The 18,486-nt window shown below is 69.6% G+C and overlaps 4 protein-coding genes across 5 annotated transcripts; 1 reads left to right on the forward strand and 3 right to left on the reverse strand.

Annotated features, from left to right (window-relative positions):
* Window positions 1-1,944: 1,944 nt before the first annotated feature.
* Window positions 1,945-9,525, reverse strand: MAP1S (microtubule associated protein 1S). Its single transcript, XM_054182322.1, is given in 10 exon segments — window positions 1,945-2,174; window positions 2,293-2,514; window positions 2,658-2,892; window positions 2,894-3,444; window positions 3,506-3,910; window positions 3,986-5,908; window positions 6,376-6,516; window positions 6,633-6,715; window positions 7,451-7,552; window positions 9,365-9,525. Coding segments are annotated over 10 exon segments (3,957 nt in total). The 5' UTR covers window positions 9,504-9,525; the 3' UTR covers window positions 1,945-2,018.
* Window positions 9,526-10,941: 1,416 nt separating this feature from the next.
* LOC128900822 (cocaine- and amphetamine-regulated transcript protein-like) lies at window positions 10,942-11,983 on the reverse strand. The gene is made up of 3 exons (XM_054182344.1): window positions 11,852-11,983; window positions 11,147-11,230; window positions 10,942-11,049 (listed from the first exon to the last, which is right to left on the reverse strand). Exons 1-3 carry the CDS (start codon window positions 11,981-11,983, stop codon window positions 10,942-10,944), a joined length of 324 nt encoding a protein of 107 aa, XP_054038319.1.
* A 482-nt stretch (window positions 11,984-12,465) lies between these two features.
* On the reverse strand, window positions 12,466-14,975 carry LOC128900672 (survival motor neuron protein 1-like). 2 transcript variants are annotated; one of them, XM_054182078.1, is made up of 6 exons: window positions 14,914-14,975; window positions 14,165-14,299; window positions 13,806-14,084; window positions 13,585-13,710; window positions 13,418-13,506; window positions 12,466-12,710 (listed from the first exon to the last, which is right to left on the reverse strand). In XM_054182078.1, the coding sequence occupies exons 1-5, from the start codon at window positions 14,938-14,940 to the stop codon at window positions 13,426-13,428; spliced, it is 648 nt and encodes a 215-aa protein (XP_054038053.1). In that variant the 5' UTR covers window positions 14,941-14,975; the 3' UTR covers window positions 12,466-12,710; window positions 13,418-13,425. The 2 variants fall into 2 exon arrangements, with proteins under 2 accessions (XP_054038053.1, XP_054038054.1); XM_054182079.1 differs by having other exon boundaries at window positions 13,619-13,732.
* Window positions 14,976-16,678: 1,703 nt separating this feature from the next.
* On the forward strand, window positions 16,679-17,980 carry GADD45B (growth arrest and DNA damage inducible beta). Its single transcript, XM_054181881.1, has 4 exons — window positions 16,679-16,848; window positions 16,952-17,053; window positions 17,441-17,654; window positions 17,813-17,980. Exons 1-4 carry the CDS (start codon window positions 16,811-16,813, stop codon window positions 17,924-17,926), a joined length of 468 nt encoding a protein of 155 aa, XP_054037856.1. The 5' UTR covers window positions 16,679-16,810; the 3' UTR covers window positions 17,927-17,980.
* The last annotated feature ends 506 nt before the right edge of the window (window positions 17,981-18,486 follow it).

The raw sequence follows: 18,486 nt of genomic DNA on the forward strand, positions 1-18,486 counted from the left end.
ACAACCGTGCGGGGGGCAGAACGCGGCGGCCCCCTCCTCTGCGGGCCGGGGGCGGCGGGGATGGGGATGCAGTTGTCATGGCAACCCCGCATCCATCCTCAGCCGCGCTGATGCACCAGCCCCGCAGCGCAGCCGCCCCCCCCAGTCCCTCTCCTTCCCCCCCCCCCACCCCGAGCGATGCCATGTCCGTCCCTCCCCCACCAGCCCCCCTCCCACCGCAGGGTGCAGCCCCAGAGCACCCCACGCACCCCAGGGCTGAGCCCCACCGAGCCCCCCCATCCCCCCAGCACCCACAAACGGCCCTGCAGCATCCCAGGACCCCATGGTGGCACCCAGCCCGACCCCCCCCCCGACACTGTAAGGACTTGGGGACCCCCCCAGATTCTCCCCCCCACCCCAAACACAGGAGGCAGAGAGCAGCCGGGAGCTATCCTCTCTTTAATGCTCATTTTCAACACATTTGCCAAATGGGAACGTGGCGTGCAAGACAGGGAGCGTGCCGGCGTCCACGGGCAGGGGCCGGGGGGAGGTTGGGGGGGGGTCAGACACCCCCCCACACACCCCCCCCCTACACACCCCCCAGCCAACCTTCAAACCAGCTTCCAGCTAAGAAAAAAATATATAAAGCACTAAAGGTGAAACATTCAGTCCCCCCTCCCCGAACACGTAGGACGATACAATCCAAAGTAAAAGCCCCCCCTCCCCGGCCCCCAGACGGTGCCTGAGGCGGGGGGGGCACAGATAAATAACCTCCCGCCAGACCAGGTTTGGTTTGTTCGGTTTTCACTTTTTTTTTGTTTGTTTGTTTTCTTTCTTTTTTTTTTTCCTTTTTTTCTTAAAAAGTCATTACAAAAAGAGCCAGCGAGGAACCTCCTACAAAACGGGTTAGTGTTTGCCCCAGCAGGGGGATTGGGGGGGGGGGGGGGAGGGGGGCAGATCCTACCTCCCCCCCGCCTCCACCTCCCAGCCCAGACCCCCTCTCTCTCCGCTCACAAAAACCCCTTAAAAATTGCACGTGACATTTGGTTTCTTAACAGCCTTCCGGCAACTCAAGGGCTATGGGGTGGATGGGGCGGGGGGGGGGGGGCGGGAGGGGGGGCTGCTTTCCCCAGTCGTCGTCCCCCCCCAGCAAGGGTGCACAGTCAGGCCCCACGGCCCCTGCTGCCGGGGAGGGAAGAGCCATCAGTGCAGCGAGCTGCCAGGTCTCAGCCTGGCAGAGAGGAAAGCGCCCCCCCCGCAGCTGCTGCACGTGATGGCGGGGGGGGGGACACACACAACCGCTCTTGGCGGCCACGGGGTCCGGCTGGGGGCGGGGGGCGGGGGGGGCACGGTGCCAGGGACGAAGCCTGTGGCTGTAGTGCCGGAGGAGCAGCCGCCACAGCCCCCAATCCCTACCCCACGGGGACGGGACCCCCCCCCAGGAAAGGGATCTGGCCCCCCCCGTGGGCTGGGGCTGCAGGTACCCGAGGGGGGGGCAGTAGTGGCTTGTCCAGGGAGGGGGTAGGAACAGCAAAGAACAAAATTTACCCTGTTAAATCGATCACGGCCGGGGCTCGCTGCCCGCCGGGAAACAGCTCAGCACTGCTGCTGGATCGGTGCGGGGGGGGACACACACATACACGGATCCTGCCCCCCCTCACAGGCAGGGTCACCCCGATCCCAGCTGGTCCCTCACCCCCCCACCCCGGGATGGCGGCGGGTGCAGAGCGAGGAGTGCACGGCTCCGGCGTGGGCATGCGGGAACCATGCAGCGTGTGAGGGTGCGGCGTGTGGGTGCTGGGGGCTCAGGGGGGGTCCCCGGGGAGCCCCTGCCAGTCCCAGGTGGTGTTGGTGGAGGGGGGCGAGCCCATCTCCCCCTAGCAGACCCCCCCTCCCCGTCTCTCTCCCCTCCGAGCCACAGCAGCCGGGGGCTGGCGCAGCCCCGAGTCACTGGGTGCGGAGGGAGGGAGAGGGGGGAAGGGTTCACGGAGGAGGAGGAGGGTGGGGACGAAGCCCACGCCACGGCCCCCCCCCCCATCTCAGAACTCCACCTTGCAGGCGGGGAAAGTCTCATCCTGCATGGCCACCGTGCTGTTGCTGCCCAGCACCGTGATGCCCAGCTCCTGCTGCCGGTCGTGGGTCTCCTGGTACCACTCGTGCATCACCAGCGAGTCGAAGGTGGGGATCAAGGTCACCTGCAGAGACACCCACCGCCCCGCGTCACCGCACCGCGACCCCCCCCCCCCCGCCACCACCACCACCGGGAGGGGGCCGATCCCACCCCTCCGGGTACCCGGGGGTAGGGGGGCTCACCTGGATGTCGGTGCCCCACTGGTGCTTGCCGGCGAGCAGGGCGTCGAGGAGGGACCGCAGGACGCCCTCCTTCAGGTGGTCGTCGCCGCTGACCACATAGCAGAGGGAACGCACGCGCCGGAAAAACTCCTCATCCACCGTCCGGGCGCTCCAGGAGCCGGGAAGATACGCCAGGTCCACGTAGATGGGGGGGCCGGGGGGGGGCCGCAGCCCGTGTGCCTGCTGGGATAGGGGTACAGCGCTGTGAGCAGCAGTCCCCAAACCCCCCCACCCCATTGCACGGCACCGGCGGTGCCTCCGAGCTGCTCCGGTATGGGGACACCGAAGCTGGCAGCACCCACGTTCCCCCCGCTCCAGCCCCATACCTGCCGGTGACGCCCTGCCAGCTCCCACCGGCGGCCGGGTTCCAGCGCTGCGGGTGGTCCCTGGGGTGCGGGTGTCCCCGACGGAAGGGCCCTTCTTGTCCCCGAGGGACAACCTGGCCTTGTCCCCTGCGTCACGGGCCGAGCTGGCGGGACCCCTGGCCTTGGGGGCCAAGGTGGGGTGCCGGGGGGGTTCGGCCCTTGCGGCGGTGGGCGCCGAGCCCACGCGGGATGGGGTCCTCTTCACCTTGCCGGGGGGTTCCTTCTTCCCGGCGCGGGTCTGCTCGGCCGGCAGCGCCTCGGGGTCCACCATGCAGATGCCGGGCTGGGCAGGGATGGGGTGGGGGTCCTTCATGGGGGCCGGCAGCGGGTCGCGGGCCCTGGCCACGCCGCGGGTGGGTTGCTCCGAGTCCTCGTCCGATTCCAGCCCGTCGGCCAGGATGGAGGGACAGTCCTCGGTGGCCGGAGGGATGTCGGAGTCGGAGAGGGTGGGCAGCGACTCACTGACGGAGGTGGGGGGGGTCTCGCCTGCTGGCTGGCGGGGCCGGCCCTGGCGCTGCACCAGCTCCTGCGACGGGTCACTGTCCGACAGCTCCCGGGGGCTGGCGGCAGCCGAGGGCGACCGCTCCGATTTGGGATGCTCGAACTCGCAGGGCGACACCAAGCAGAGGTCCACGTCATGGGGCGAGTCGGAGCGGCGGCCATGCCGTGGCACCGCGTCACCGTCAGCCCGCGGAGGGTGGTGGCACGGCCGCAGCGGCAGCGACAACCCGCCCTTGGTGGCCTCCGGCTCCGGCGTCCCCCCGGTCCCCCCGGGACCGCCTGCCTTCCTCCGGCGGGGACTCGCTGACGGGTGGCAGCACCTGCTCGAAGGAGACGGAGAGCGACTCGTCCACCTCGGTGGAGTGCGGGGAGCCCACCTCGGCCGGCAGCGAGGGGGTGGTGATGGTGGGGGACACATCGGGGACGTCATCCTTGAAGGGGCTGAGGGAGAGGCAGCCCGCCTGCTTCTCCTGCGAGGAGCTGGAGCCGTCCTGCGAGGCTTTGCCCCCGGCCGGTGGCCAGGGGTTGGGCTGCCGGTTGGTGCCGGCGCCCGGCTCCTCTGTGCCATCGTCCACCGGTGACTGGTGGAAGGGAGTGTGCCCGGCGCTGGCCGGTCCCGAGCTGGCCGGAGACATCATCTCCAGGGGTCTTCTCCTCGGAGCTGCCGCAGGCGTCCTCGCCGCCCTCGGGGCCGTGGTTGAGCATCCCGGTGGGCGTCAGGTCGAAGTTGACGCTGCGGTCGCTCTTGGGGGTCTTGGCCAGGGGCGAGGGGGGACAGACGGCTCTCAAAGGGCTGCTCTCCAGGTAGCGGAAACGCTGGGGGCTGTCGGGGTCCTCCAGGCCATTCTCCAGGCAGGATGAGTCCCCCGCCCCCCCAGCCCCGCCGTTCTCCAGTGGCGAGGGCTCCAGCTCGCTCTCGGCCGTGGTGATGCCCTCATCCGTCGATTCCTCCTTCCTCCTCCTCCCGCCGGTCCCCGGTGAGGCGGCCCCCCGGCCCCGCTCGGCCTCCGGCAGCATGTCCTCGGGGAGGAGGACTTGGAGCCGTCCGACGTCCCCGGCTCCTTCCTGCCCCCTGCCTCTCGGGGGGCTTTGGCCTTGGGCTTCTCCGGCTCCTTCTTGAGGGGGGTTTTCTTGATGCTGCCGGCCTTGGCCAGGGGTTTGCGGGCCTCCGGGACTGGCGTTTTCCGGGCCAGGGTCTTGGCAGGAGCCTTGGCCTCAGCCTTGCTCTCCTTCGCGTCCTTCCGCAGTGTCTCAGCCTTCACCTCCTTCTTCACCACCTTCACCTCCTTCTTGGCCTCCCCCTTGGCCTCAGCCCCCTCGTCCTTCTTCAGCAGCTTCTTCTCCTCTTTCCGGGGGACAGGCTCCTTCTTGGCCACCACCTTCTCCTTGCTCAGCTTCGGCTTTGCATCCACCTTCAGCTTCTCCATCGAAGAGTCCAGCTTGGCCCGAGCATCCTTGGCTTTCTCTTCTTCCGAACCCACTCTGGCTGTCTCCCCCAGGGGTTTTGGCTTCTCCTTGGTCCCTGCCTTCACCTCCTTCCTCTCCACTTTTGATGGAGCCTTCTCCTTTGGTGCTGGTGCCCCAGTGTCCACCAAGCTGAGCTTGGAACCTGACTTCAGGCTCTCCTTGCTCTCCGCCCTCCTCTGCTTGAGCAGCTTCTCGGGTTGGGGCACCGACGGCCCCTTCAAGTCATTCTTGGTGACCACAGGATGCTTGAGGAACTCCAGGTGCTTCACCTTCTCCAACCCCTCCAGGATGCGGCCCTGGGGGGTGCAGCCGGGGAAGAGGACCCGGATGATCTTCTCGGAGGGGCTGACAGGGTGCCAGACGAGCAGGGCGCAGATGGAGGTCAGGCACTGCAGGGGCAGGTCCTGCTCCTTGGGGTAGCTGTTGCCCGACCATTGCTGCAGGAGAAACTCCAGCTCCTTGGTGCCCTTCACGGGGTTCAGGATGTACATGTCCAACCGGCCCACTCCCATCTTCTGGAAGAGGACGGTGGGCTCTGCGCGGGGTCCGCTATCCCGGGCCAGCGGGTTGGGACGGATGCCCAACTTCTCCAGGTAGTGCAGGGTGAGGGCAGCCTCGTCGCAGCTCTTCAGAACCCGGGAGTTACCCTCGATGTCCTTCAGCTTCTCGGAGACGTTGAGGAAGACGACACCCAGCTCCGGGGAGATAAGGTTCTTCGCCCAGTCCCCGTTGCCCTGCGAGCTCTGGGACGGATCCTCCTCCAGCTCGGCCAGCTTCCTCTGCAGCAGGCTGTTGACGCCGGGCAGGCTGTCCGTGCCCGCGTGTGTCACCAAGATGGAGTCGATGCGATCCAGGTGGCGGACCAGCTTCCAGAAGGACGACTTGGGGTTGGAGCCCCCATTCACCAAGACGTTGAAACCGTTGACAGCAAAGAAAGCTGAGTCCCCTCTCCCGCCCGGGAAGATATAGCAGCAGGGCTTGGAGAGCTTGAGGAAGCCGACCATGGTGGGGGGCTCGAGGAGGTCAAAGGGGGACTGGGGCTCCAGCGACTCCGAGAGGTACTCCATGAACTCCTCCAGCCCCTCCATCTCGGGCAGGATGCAGCCCGGGTTGTAGCGCAGCTCGATGAAATCCTGGAGGTTGTGATGGTCCAAACCCGAGTCCTTCCACTCCCCAAAGTCGGGGCAGCTGATGGTCAGCCTGGCCTTGGCCGAGGGGTCCGCGGAGCTCAGGATCTCCCCCACCTGCCAGGAGACGGGGACAGCCAGCGCTTGAGGCGGGAGGGGGCACCCAGGGCCGGAGACGCGGCAGCCCCGGGGGTGCCTCAGCGCCCCCCATCCCTCGACAAGCACCAGGCACCCATTCCCCGGGGGCTCCCGCAGCCCCATCCCGCCCCCCCATACCCGGTGACACGATGACACGATGGCTGGGGGGGGGGCCGGTCCCCCGTTCACAGCCACCCCCAGCTGCCAGGATGGCCTCCCTCCAGCCCTGCGGCGGGAGGGACATGTCGGCACGGCTGCCTGCAGAGCAGACGGCTGGGCCAGCCTCCCGCCATGCCCGGCTCCCCGCCGAGACGCCGGAGAACGTGAGCAGACAGTTGCTCCGGCAGCACCGGCCCACAGCCCCCCCCCCCCCAGCCAGCCCCGCGCACCGGGAGGAGCAGGCAGCTCCTCCCCGGGGGTCCCCTCCGTTCCCCGGGGCACTGCACCTCTTTGTCCGTGAAGATCTGGATGAAATCCCGCAGGGAGAAGCAGCCCGTCTGCAGCATCAGCTCCCCCGTCTCCTCCACGCAGGGCCCCGCAAACACCAGCAGCTTGTGCTGCGACACGTCCGTGATGAGGTTCCGCAGCTGAGGCCGGAGGGGACACGAGGACGGAGGGGACGTGAGGACGCCACCGGGCTCCATCCAGCGGCAGCCCCCCCCGCTGCCAGCGGCTCCGAAGGGGCCACGGCCCCCGGGCTCACCTCATCGCACAGGGACTTGTCGGAAGGGTTGAGCAGCACCAGGGTCTCCAGCACGTCTCCCCGGTGGTGGAGGGTCCGCTGACCTGCGGGGAGCCAGGGCTGGCACCCACCCTCCCCAAAATACTGGGCCTGCATCCCAGTCTGGCCTTGTCCCGTGGGGATGGGATGGGATGGGATGGGATGGGACGGGACGGGACGGGATGGGACAGGACACACGGCGGCAGGGCCAGCGCCTGCCCACTTCCCCCACGGAAAAGGGACAGTCACCATCCCGCTCCCGGACACCGCGGGGGCCAGCGGATCCGCCGAGCCAAAGGACACGTTTCCCATGTCCTTCCTGCCGCAGGGAGGGGAGGAGAAGGGGGGGGGACAGCCTGAAGGTGGGGGGGACGGGAGAAGGGGAGTCCCTTCTGCACCCCCCCAAGCACCGCAGCAAGCCCTGGGTGCTCCTGGGGGGGGGGTGTCTTAGGGCTGCACCCCCCCTTCCTGGGCATGCAGGCACCCACTGGAGACCCGACCACCTCCAACAGCCCCCCCTCCGCTGCCAGGGGGTGACCCACCGGTGTGACAAGGGGACACGGTGGGGACAGAGACACCGGAAGGGCTCCGGTATTCCCGGCTCCATCTTTTCCTTTCCCTTCTTTCTGTGGGAAATCGCATCCCGCCCCGGGAATGGGCCAAGGAAGCGGTTTCTCACGTGGGGGAACACGGGGCTTAGCCGTGGACGGCGCCGGGGTCGGGGGGGCCCACAAAGCAAAGACTGTTCCCAAAACAGCCGGGGGCTGGATTAGGGGGGGTTGTCCCCCCCCTTTTTTTACCTTTCACGATGCTGGAGAAAGTGGCCGAGTGACGGGACACGAAGAGCTTCAGCTGCTCGTCCAGGTTGCAGGAGGAGAGATCGATGTCCCAAGAGCGGATTCCTTTTTTTTTGGGGGGGGGGGGGGGGACACGACACCAAAAAATAGGAGGGGGGGAATTCATCCCCGTTAGCACCCACCGGCATCGTGTCCCCACACCGCAGCACCCATACGGTTTATGCGAGAAGCAGCAGGGTGGGGACTGTCCCGTCCCCGTCCCCCCCCCCAAGACATGGCCACGCCACGGTGGCTTTGGGGACACCCCGGTGGGTCCCCAAGCCCAGCCGGCCCCCGACCCCGGCACGTGGCCGACGCACCCAGCGGTTGCCCGGCGGGCAAAAGCACCTTGCGCCGGTGACTCACGGCGGCACCGGCTCTGCCAACCCAAAAAAACCCCGGCGCCCCGGGCGACGGGCGCACCTTGCCGGCACCTCTTCAAAAGGCGCTAATTAAAAGAATTAACGGTGCCGGAGGATTCGGCGCACGCGGCGCTATCGCCGGCACCGGTGTGGGTGCTCCCGGAGCAGGGTGAGGAACGCCAGGGCGCAGCCCCAAAAGACCCACACGACCCCTCCGGGACCTCGCAAAGGGGGATTCGTGGGGGGCTACCAGCCCCCCAACACACCATGGCGGCCAACCGGCGTGGCCACAACCGCTGGCGGCTAACGGCCCGGCAAAACGGCGGGCGATGGCGTAACCCGGCCGGGCCTCGGCGCAGGGCGGCTGCGGCAGGGGGGGGTTGCACAAATTTTGCACAAATTTTTGCACAAGGCACCGGGCGAGGGCTGGGGCCGTTTTTGGGGTGATTTCGCTGCTTGGAGTCAGCAGGGTTCAGTCCCACGGGGTGCGGGGGGGACGACACAGGGGAGTCCTGGCAATACATGTGTCCCCCCCTCGTCATGATTTGGGGGACCTGTTCCCTGCAGGGGTGGTGCCATGGGCTGAGACACCACCCCCCACCCCCCCCCGAGCTCTGGCCACAGCTCAGGGAGGGCCGGGAGATGGGGCTGAAGGGGGTGTCTCTGCAGCACGGCCCCCCCCCGCCAGGTTGAGCCCAGCATCCCCCCCCCAGCCTGGCATCTGCCCCCTGCAGCTGCACGGGGCAAGGTCCCAGGTGGTGACAAGGAGAGGGGACAGGTCACAGGGGTCCACCCGCAGCCCCAGAGCCTGGGGACAGACCCCAGGGGGAGGGAGGGGGGGGGCAGATCCCCAGGGTCGGGAGGGGCGGGTCGCAGGGACAAGAAGGGGGATCAGCACTTGGGGGGTGGGGGGCGCAAATTCTGAGGGTCTGGGGCAGGAGAGGGGACACACCCTGGGGGTTCAGAGGGGGCAGATCTTGGGGGCTTGGTGGGGGCAGATCTTGGGGACCCCGGGGCAGAAGAAAGGGCAGATGCTGGGGACCCTGGGGGGGGCAGATCCTTGGGGGTCTGGGTCAGGACAAGGGGCAGACCCTGGGGCTTGGGGGGGGGGGGGCGGGAGGGGGGGGGCAGATCCTGGGGGTTTAGGGGAGGCAGACCCTGGGGACCCGGGGAGGGGACAGATCCTTGGGGGTCTGGAGCGGGAGGGGAGGGGCAGATCCTGGAGACCCTGGGGCGGGGGGCAGATGCTGGGGGTCAGGAGGGGGCGCAGAGCTTGGGGGGGTCCAGATCATGGAGACCCGAGGCAGGAGGGGGCGGACCGGGAGGGCCCGGGGAGGGGGGGAATAGACCCCGGGGAGAGGATCAGACCCCGGGGTAGCGGATCCGGTGGGGGGATGGAGGTGGGGGGGTGGGGGGAGCAGAGCCCGGTGCACGATGCGCGGGGGAGGGCCGGGCCCACGGGCCCGCCCCGGGGGCAGCGCCGGGCCCACGGCGGCCACCGCCGCCCCGGGCTCACCTCGCTCCAGCTGCTGCAGCGCGGCGGCCAGCAGGCCTGGCCGGTGGCAGCCGCCGCCCACGATGGCCAGCAGCGAGTAGCGGCGCGGCCCCGCGGCGGGGCCGGCAGGAGGAACCGGAGCCGCCGGAGCCGCCGCCATCTTCGGCCGCCCCCCGCCCGCCCGCGCCGCGCCGCGCCGGGCCACGCCCCCCGCGTCGCGTCACCACCGCCCAGCCCCGCTCAGCCCCGCCCACTGATGTCACCGCCCGCCAATGGGGGACGGCGGCGGGGAAAGGCAGCGGCGGGAGGGCGGGGAGCTCTTAAAGGGGCAATGGCAGGGTGGGGCCGCGCTGGGTGGGGTCCGCCCGCCCGCGCCGTGCAGTGCGGTGCAGTGCGGTGCATGCAGCGCAAGGGGTGCGCAGGCCAGTGAGGAGCTGGGGGTGGGCGTTGCAGGGCGAGGCAGCGATGGGAGGCAGCGTGGGGATGGGGCTGTGCAGTGCAATGCAGAGCTGGGGACGTGCAGCGCAGCGCAGTGCGGTGCGCTGCGGTGCAGTGTGGTGCTGTGCGGTGCATGCAGCGCAAGGGGTGCGCAGGCCAGTGAGGAGCTGGGGGTGGGCGTTGCAGGGCGGGGCAGCGATGGGAGGCAGCGTGGGGCTGGGGCTGTGCAGTGCACTGTAGAGCTGGAGGTGTGCAGTGCAGTGCAGTGTGTGCAGTGCAGGGCAAGGGGTGCGCAGGCCAGTGAGGAGCTGCGGGGGGTGGGCGTTGCAGGGCGAGGCAGCGATGGGAGGCAGCGTGAGGATGGGGCAGTGCAGTGCCATGCCGGGATGGGGCTCTGCAGCGCAGTGCGGAGCCAGGGGCGTGCAGTGCAGCAGGGTGCAGTGCAAGGATGGGGCTGGGCGGCACCGTGCGGTGCGGGGGTAGCACAGTGCAGGGGCGAGGCTGTGCAGCGCGGTACTGTGTCGTGCAGGGGGGTGCACGGTGCAGCGGGGCGCAGCGCGGGGGCGGTGCAGTGCGGTGCAGTGCGGTGCAGTGCGGTGCAGTGCCTGGGCGATGCCCTACGGTGCAAGATGAGGCTGGGCTGGGCAGCGTTACCCCCTCACGCCCCCCTGCCTTCGGCCTCCATTCCCAAACTGTTTCTCCACCCACCAGCAGGCCAGGAATAACCGGTGCCGTGACCGTAAGACCACCCCCCACGAGGCCCAGCTCGCAGCCCCCAGCCCACCCTGGCAGTGACCCCCCTCCTGCTCCCCTGCCACACATCCCACCCCAGCCCCGAGTGCCCCACACAGACCCACAGCAGGATGGGACCCAGCACCCCAGAACACGCTCCCAGCCCGGGGCTGGCAGCAGAGGGGTGCTGGCACCCCAGAGCCCCCCCCAAAAGAGCAGGCGGCAGGCATGAATCCAAGTGGTTTATTGTGTCCCTGGACACCCACAGCCCAAGGGGCCGGGGCACCCCAGGGTGCTGTGCAGGCACCTCCAGTGCGGGGAGAGGGCTGGGGGCCCGCGGCTCCCCCTCCACCGCACAGGGCACAGCCTGGGCCAGCAGCGTCCCAGCGGGTGGCAGCGTCCCCAGTGTCCCCGATGTCCCCGGTCCCTCAGGAGCACTTGAGGATGAACAAGTTGCAGGCGGTGCCGCGGGGGCAGCTGCAGAGCTTCCCGATGCGTGCCCCTTTCCGCACCGCACACGGCTCCCCGGGCTCGCACTGCGGGATGGCCACCGTCAGCCCCGGGGCTCGGCCACCCCGGCTCCCCCCGCCGGGGCTGGACCCCTGCAACCAGCACCCACCGCCCCGGCCGTACCAATGGCACCCAGCTCAGCCTTTTCTCCACCGCCGGCAGCTCCCGGCTCCCCAGTTTCTCCAGCACCTCCTGCAGCGCCTCGACCTGCCGCAGACAGCACGCTGTCACCCTGAGCCCCCCGGGACGCCCAGGGGCTCTGGATCCGCATCACCCTGAGTCCCCTGGGATGCCGGTGCCGGATCCTGTCCCACCCACGAGCAACACCCGTCCCCACAGGTTGCACCCTGGGGTGTAATCACCGCTCCTTATGCCTGGTTGGTCCCTGCTGGAGGGGAACTGGGGCTGTGGCAGGACTTGGGGGGGGGGGCTTGGGGTACGTCCCACCCACTGGGTGCAGCCCCGCATCCCTTCCGCAACACCCACCGCCACCCAGCACAGCATCTCCCCTCACCGCACCGGAGCCAGAGCAGCCCATCGGGGCAGGACAGGGAGGGAAAAAAACAGGTAAAAGCTGCAAATTCCCATGTGCCGGGGTGTCCCCGGTGCCCTGCGAGGGACCCCTCGGCGGCCGTGAGCAGCGGCAGAAAAACACTGGCAAGGTCTCGATGTCCCCCCTCCCCAACAGCCTGGGGACACCCCGGCACAGCCAGAACCAGCCCCTAAAATGGGGGAGCGGGAGCACCCCGAGGTGCCCCACAGCCACGTCCCCCCCCACCCAGTCTGGGGGCCCCGTCCCCCACTGGCATCGTTCCCCCGGCCCCTTACCAGCTCCGTCTCCTCCCGGCTCTGCCCGGGCAGGCTCTCGGATGCCTGGAGCCCTGGTACCAGCTCCGCGGTGCCCGGCAGGACCAGGCTGGAGCCGGCCAGGCAGAGTAAGCAGAGCCAAGCGCTTCCCATGCTCCCGGTGCCGGATGCGTCCCTGGATGCTCAGGGACGCACCCGGTTCAGCCGGCTTTATACCCCCCACATCCACCACCCCCCCCCTGCAGCCGCCGAGGGGCACCGGCCTGGGCAAACACCCGCTGACGCAGGCAGGCGCCCAGCGGGTGCGTGTGTGTCCCCAAACCTTGACGTTGTCACCAGGCTGGATGGGGAGGGGACACGTCCCTGGGAGATGCGTCCCCCGGGACACGCGTGCCCCGAGCCGGCGGGACCAACGTCAGCGCCACGTCCAGCCGGAGCAGCCCGAGAGGCGGCGGGCACAGAGGGTCCCCCCCCGGGGCTGAGCCCCCACCCCCCACCCCCCTCGGCGAGGCAGAGGCCACTCTGCCAATTCCCTGAGCAAACAACACGGCTGCGGCTCATCCCGGCGCATCCCGCTCGCCGCTGGCATTGCCGAGGGTCCCTCCGGGGAGGGCGCAGACAGGCCGGCACACGGCTCTCACAAACAGCTTTATTCCAAAGTGGGGGGGGGGGACAGAAAGGGGGGAAAAAAAGGGGGTGCTGCAGCTCCCCATCCCAGCCAGGGCTCTGATGCAGAGCCGGCCGGGGTGGAGGAGGGCTGCTCCCCCCATCCTTGCAGCCAGGACCCCCGGGGGGGACCCTCCGCAAGCGAGGGGAGAGCAGGAACACGGTGCTGCCCCATGGCTGCCCCTCCGGTGGGGCGCGGGGGGGCCGGATCCAGCTGGAGGGCAGCGGACAGGGGTGAGGGGTGGGGAAGGGGCAACAGGGTATCCCAGACCCCTGTCCCCATGTCCCACAGCCACACCAGGGCCCCCCATGGGGTCCCCCAGCATCCCTGTGGGGGCCCCTTCATGTCCCACAGCCCTGCCAGATCCCCCTGTGTCCCCATGGGGTACCGCAGCCCCCCAGCATCCCCCCAGCATCCTCGTGGGGGTCCCCCTGTGTCCCCAGGGGGTCCCCTAGCCTCACAGAATCCTTGTGGGGTCCCTTCATGTTCCACGACCCTCCCAGGTCCCCCCATGTCCCTGGGGGGTCACCCAGCCCCGCAGCGTCCCTGCAGGGTCCCCTCATGTCCCACAACCCTCCCAGGTCCCCACATGTCCCTGGGGGGTCACCCAGCCCCGCAGCGTCCCTGCAGGGTCCCCTCATGTCCCACAACCCTCCCAGGTCCCCCCGTGTCCCCAAGGGATCTCCCAGCCCCGCAGCATCCTTGTGGGGTCCCTTCATGTCCCACAACCCTCCCACGTCCCCTTGTGTCCCCAAGGGATCCCCCAGCCCCATAGCATCCCTGTGGGGTCTCCCCCTCTCCCGCAGCCCACCCAGGTCCCCCCGTTTCTCCTCCCCCCCAGCAGGGTGGTGATGTGAGAGCAGGGCCCCACCGGGGAGCACAGGGAGGGGGATCCAGCCCCAGAGCACCCCCAAACCCACCTGCCCTCCTAACTGCGCGGGGGCTTCTTCTGCCTGCGGCCCGGCCTCGGGGGGGGCTCGGCAGCCTCCCCCCGGCCTTCCCGGAGGCCCTGAGGTACAGAGGGATAGGAGGTCATGGGGGGGTCCCTCTCCTCCCCGCCCCCCCCCCCCCATTCACCCCTCCGTACCACATAGAAGCCGGTGTGGTACCCACTCATGTACCAGGCCATCAGCATCGCGGCCAAGGCCTCCTCCTCCTCCTCTTCCTCCCGCATGGCGCGCAGCAGGGCCGGGGGCCACGGCGGGGGCATCACCTGCCAGCAGCACCCACAGCCCCTTAGGGAGAGACCGGGGTGGAGGGGGGGCATAGGGTGCCTCAAATCTGGGGGGGGGGATAGTGGGCACTCACCTCAGGGGGTTGGGGGGAGCTGGGTGGTTGCTCACCCTTCCTCCTCCTCACGCCTGGGGGTGGCTCCCACAATGAGGGTGGCCCCTCGCCCCCCAGGGTGTCGCTCGCCCCCCAGGTCGTGGGGTCGGGGGGCAGGAGATCGGCCAGCGCCCGCTCCTCGGTGTCGCCGTAGCCGTCAAACTGCACCAGGCAGGTGCCGGGGTCCAGCGCCCGCAGCCGGGCCGGGTAGAGCTGCCCGTCCCCGGGCCAGGCGGTGCGACACGCATCGCCCACCCGCCACTGCGGGGACACGGGGGGGTGAACAGGGGGGACAGCGTGGACCCCAAATTCCACGGGGTTTGGGGATGTTGCTTGCTCACCTGGTGGCCTTCCTCCTCCTCGGTGGGGGTCACGCTCGAGGTGGGGGTCTCGGAGCCGCCGTCTGAGCCATCGCCCGCAGCATCCCGGGGCAGGGGGGAGCGGGGCCCCGCGGCGGAGCCGGAGCCGTTGGGACCCTACGAGTGGCAAAGGCGATGTCACGGGGCGGGACGGGGACACGGGCACCCGTGGAGCACCCCGGGCCTCTGGCTGGAGCAGGGCGTGGAGACCCCCTCCTGCCGCCGGTCCGGTCCCCCCAAGCCGGGCTAGCCCAGACCCTCCAGCCCCGGTCCCGTCACCCCCAGCCCACTCCGCTCCCAGCTTGGTGGCCCCCAACCCCGGTCTGGTGGCCCCCGACCCCAATGTCGTCACCCCCAGCCCGGCCTGGTCCCGGTTTGGTGGCCCTGAGCCCCGGTCTGGTCGCCCCCAAGTCCAGTCCGTTCCCAGCCCCGGTTCGGTAGCCACCAGCTCCGGTGCGGTCCCGGTTTGGTGGCCCCTAGCCCACTCCGGTCCCGGTCCCAGTCCCATCACGCCCGGCCCGCTCCGGTCCTGGTCCCGCTCCCGCTCCCGGTCCCCGTCCCCGTCCCCAGCCCCACTCCGGTCTCGGTCCCAGTCCTCTTCCTGCCGCTCCAGCCCCGCTCCGGTCGCCCCCGGCCCGCTCCTGTCCCGGTCCCGCCGCCCACTGGCCCCGCCCTAGCTCAGCCCCGGCTCCCCCAGCCCACTCGCGTCCCGGTCCCGTCCCGGTGCCCACCCGCGGCTCCGGGGCGCTCTCGGCCATTGCCCGGTGCGGGCGGCACCACCCCCGCGCCCGCACGTGGCCCCGCGCCCCGCCCACTCCTCCCCGACCCCGCCCACTTCCCCGCGCGGCGCCCTGTGGGTAATGTAGTCCCCGCCCCCGCGGCGCGGGCGGGGCGGGGCGAGACGCGACTACATTTCCCAGAGGGCATTGCGCGCGGGGCAGCGAGCGGGCGGGCAGAGCGCCGCCGCCGCCTCTCGCTCCCCCTGCTGGCCGGGCGGGGCACGAACCGGGCAGCTCGGCCACCGGTGCAACGAGCTGCGACGGTGCTCGGCGGCGGGGGGACGGGGACACCGTGGGGCAGTGGGGGCCGAGGTGGGACACAAGGCGCAAAGCCCTGGGCATGGGGGAGCCGGCACCACCGTGGGGGGCGTCGGGAGCACCGGCAGCACCCCGGGCGTGCGGGGGCGGGGGAAGACCGGGCCGCCCGTCCCCGGCAGGTGGCAGCCGCCGCCCGCCCCAGCCCCGGAGCACCGGCCGCCCGCCCCCGCCCCGCTGCACGAGGGTCGCCCCCCGTGTCCCCGGTCCCCCGGCTTCGAGCGCACCGACACCACCCCCTCCGTTACAAGTCCCGGTGCACGGAGCGAGCGTCCTCCGCGCCCCCATGCGCAAATTGCGTCCCCTCGGTGCACGGACGGACCCCCGGTGCACGGACGGACCCCCCCCCCGTGCAGGGACAGAACCCCCCGTGCAGGGACAGAACCCCCCGTGCAGCCCCCCGTGCGACCCCCGGTGCACGGGCAGATACCCCGGTCCTTGCACCGACCCCCCGGTGCACAGACCCCCCCGGTGCAGCCCTCGGTGCGCGGACCCCTCCTGGTGCACGGATCCCCCCCGGGTACATGGACTGACGCCCCCCTCGGTGCAGCCTCTGGTGCACGGACACATCCCCCGGTCATTGGACCGACCCCTTCAGTGCACCGTCCCCCCCCCGGCGGTGCACGGACAACCCCCCTGGTACATTCCCCGGTGCACGGATTCCCCCCGTGCACGGACACCCCCCCCGCTGCACGGACACCCCCCCCGCGGTGCACGGACACCCCCCCCGGTGCAGCCCCCGGTGCACGGACAGATCCCCCCGGTCCTTCGACCGACCCTTCGGTGTACGGACAGACCCCCCGGTGACCGGACCACCCACCCGGTGCCCCTCCCGGTTCAGCCCCAGTGCACAGAGCCCCCTCCCCCGGTGCACGGATTCCCCCCCCGGTGCACGGACAGACTCCTCCCCGGTGCAGCCCCAGGTGCACGGACAGACCCCCCCCGGTCCTTGGACGTACCCCTTGGTGTATGGACAGACCCCCCTGTGCCCGGACAACCGCCCCGGTGCACGGATTCCCCCCCGGTGCACGGATTCCCCCCTCTCGGTGCAGCCCCCGGTACACGGACAGACCCCCCCCGGTCCCTGGACGTACCCCTCAGTATAGGAACAGACCCCCCCCGTGCCCGGACCCCCCCCGGTACCCGCCCCCGGTTCGGCCCCTCCCGCGCAGCCCCGGGGCAGTTTCTGGGCGGGGGTTTCCCCACGCGTCCCCCCCCCCCAACTCCCGCCCCGCCTCGTCCCCACGTGGGACCCGCCGGCGGCGGCCAATCCCCGCGGCGCCCGCCCGCCGCCTTGTGCCGGACCAGCCAATGGGCGAAGCGGGGGCGCCGCGCGACGCCCCGCCCCTCGGCGGGAGCCTATAAAAAGCGGCGCCGGGCGCGGCGGCGGCTGAGAAGCGATCGCGCTGCAGCGGCGAGCGGAGCGGACGGAGAGTCGCGACAGCGCCGCGACATCACCGCGACCACTCTCGGGATTATCGCTTTTGGGATTTGCCTTCCCTTTCCCTTGCCGCACCCGGATTACAATCGCACCATGACCTTGGAGGAGCTGGTCCCCTGCGATAGCAGCAAGTAAGTGCGGCGGAGCCGGTGCTGAGAAGGGGGTCCGGGGGGGGGGGGGGTGTCTGTCGTTGTCGCCGTCGCCGCTCACCGGGTCCCTTGTCGCTGTCCCCAGGATGCAGGCGGTGAGCGAGGCGGTGGAGCGGGTGCTGGTGGCGGCCCAGCGGCAGGACCGGCTGACGGTGGGGGTCTACGAGTCCGCCAAACTGATGAATGTGTGAGTATCCCGGGGGGGGGGAGTGCAGGCGTGGGGGGAGTCGGGGGGGGTGGTGCAGGGCTGGTGCAAGTGGAGATGGAGGGTGTATATCCGGGGAACGCAGGGGGGGCTGCAAGGGGACGGGGGTCCGGCAGCACCAGTTCACTTTGCATGGGGGGGGGTCGGGGGTCGCCCAGCACCGGAGTTCGCTCAGGGCTGGCCCTTTGCAAAGGGTTTGTGCAGGGGGGGGGCTGCAGTGCTGGGGGGAGCGGGGGATGTCCCCCATTTCTCCCTTGCAAGCCGTGGTGACACGGGGTGACAGTGCTGGGGGGGGGGGGGGAGTTGCACCATTCAGGGCTGGCGTTGTGTGTGTTTTCCCCCCCCCACTAACGCCACGTGCGCCCACAGGGACCCCGACAGCGTGGTGCTGTGCGTGCTGGCCACCGACGAGGAGGACGAAGGTGACATCGCCCTGCAGATCCACTTCACCCTCATCCAGGCTTTTTGCTGTGACAACGACATCCACATCCTGCGCGTCTCGGGCATGCAGCGCTTGGCCACCATCCTGGGCGAGCCCGAGCCCGGCGCCGAGCCCCGCGACCTCCACTGCCTCTTAGTCACGGTGAGTGGGACGGTGATGCACGGCCACGGCCCCGTGATTCACCCCGGGCGTCGCGCCAAGGGTGGCGGGAGGGGGGTGGGGGGGACGGGACACGGCACAGACTCAGGGCCACGTGTCACGGCGCTGGTGGCACTAACCCTCGTGTTTTTGCTCCCCAGAACCCCCACAAAGACGCCTGGAAAAGCCAAGGGTTGGCGGAGGTGGCCAGTTATTGCACCGAGAGCCGGGACAGGAACCAGTGGGTGCCGTACGTCTGTCTGCAGGAACGCTGAGCCCGGCCCATCCCGCCTCTGTTCCTGAAGGAGAAGGAGGAAAAATAATAAAACGGCAGGAAAAAGAAGGAGAAAACGGCCAGTTAAAAAAAAAAAAAAACCAACAAAAAAAACCAAACCACAAAACCAACAACCCACAAACCCGAACACCCACCGAATCTTATTTTTCTTTTTAACCGGAGAGGAGCAAGGAGCCGCCCGGGCGCAGCGGTGGGCATGGGAAGGAGAGGAGCCGTGGCCGTGCCGTGGCCGGTGGGACGCTGGCCGGAGCACGCCGGAGCCGTGCCGAGGAGCCGTGCTTGGACCGTGGGGACGGGGACGAGGAGCCCCGGGGAGGAGATTTGGAGACTGCTTTGGTTTTGCTTTTTGGCATCTGTGACTCGAGGACTGCGGAGAGACCGAGTTTTACAAACAAACTGCCTCTTTTTTTTTTTTTTTTTTTCCAAGGGATTAATTACTACCCGCGGTGATGGACCTGCAGCACCGGTTTTTTGCACTCGAACCGCTTGGAGAGACCCTGAACTGAACCGATTCCAGAGTCTATTCTTATATTGATTTAA

Source organism: Rissa tridactyla, chromosome 22, assembly GCF_028500815.1.
Source record: "Rissa tridactyla isolate bRisTri1 chromosome 22, bRisTri1.patW.cur.20221130, whole genome shotgun sequence".
Taxonomy (NCBI): domain Eukaryota; kingdom Metazoa; phylum Chordata; class Aves; order Charadriiformes; family Laridae; genus Rissa; species Rissa tridactyla.

Bases quoted from the DNA above. Each gene is read 5' to 3' on its own strand.
- LOC128900822 (XM_054182344.1), bottom strand. From the start codon at position 11,983: ATGGGAAGCGCTTGGCTCTGCTTACTCTGCCTGGCCGGCTCCAGCCTG. The intron at 11,231-11,851 runs GTAAGGGGCCGG...TGTCTGCGGCAG, and splicing joins GCCGGGAGGAGACGGAGCTG to GTCGAGGCGCTGCAGGAGGT. The intron at 11,050-11,146 runs GTACGGCCGGGG...GCCATCCCGCAG, and splicing joins GGCTGAGCTGGGTGCCATTG to TGCGAGCCCGGGGAGCCGTG.
- GADD45B (XM_054181881.1), top strand. From the start codon at position 16,811: ATGACCTTGGAGGAGCTGGTCCCCTGCGATAGCAGCAA. The intron at 16,849-16,951 runs GTAAGTGCGGCG...CGCTGTCCCCAG, and splicing joins GTCCCCTGCGATAGCAGCAA to GATGCAGGCGGTGAGCGAGG. The intron at 17,655-17,812 runs GTGAGTGGGACG...TTTGCTCCCCAG, and splicing joins TCCACTGCCTCTTAGTCACG to AACCCCCACAAAGACGCCTG.
- LOC128900672 (XM_054182078.1), bottom strand. From the start codon at position 14,940: ATGGCCGAGAGCGCCCCGGAGCCGCGG. The intron at 13,711-13,805 runs GTGAGTGCCCAC...TGCTGCTGGCAG, and splicing joins GCTCCCCCCAACCCCCTGAG to GTGATGCCCCCGCCGTGGCC. The intron at 13,507-13,584 runs GTACGGAGGGGT...TCTGTACCTCAG, and splicing joins ACCACACCGGCTTCTATGTG to GGCCTCCGGGAAGGCCGGGG.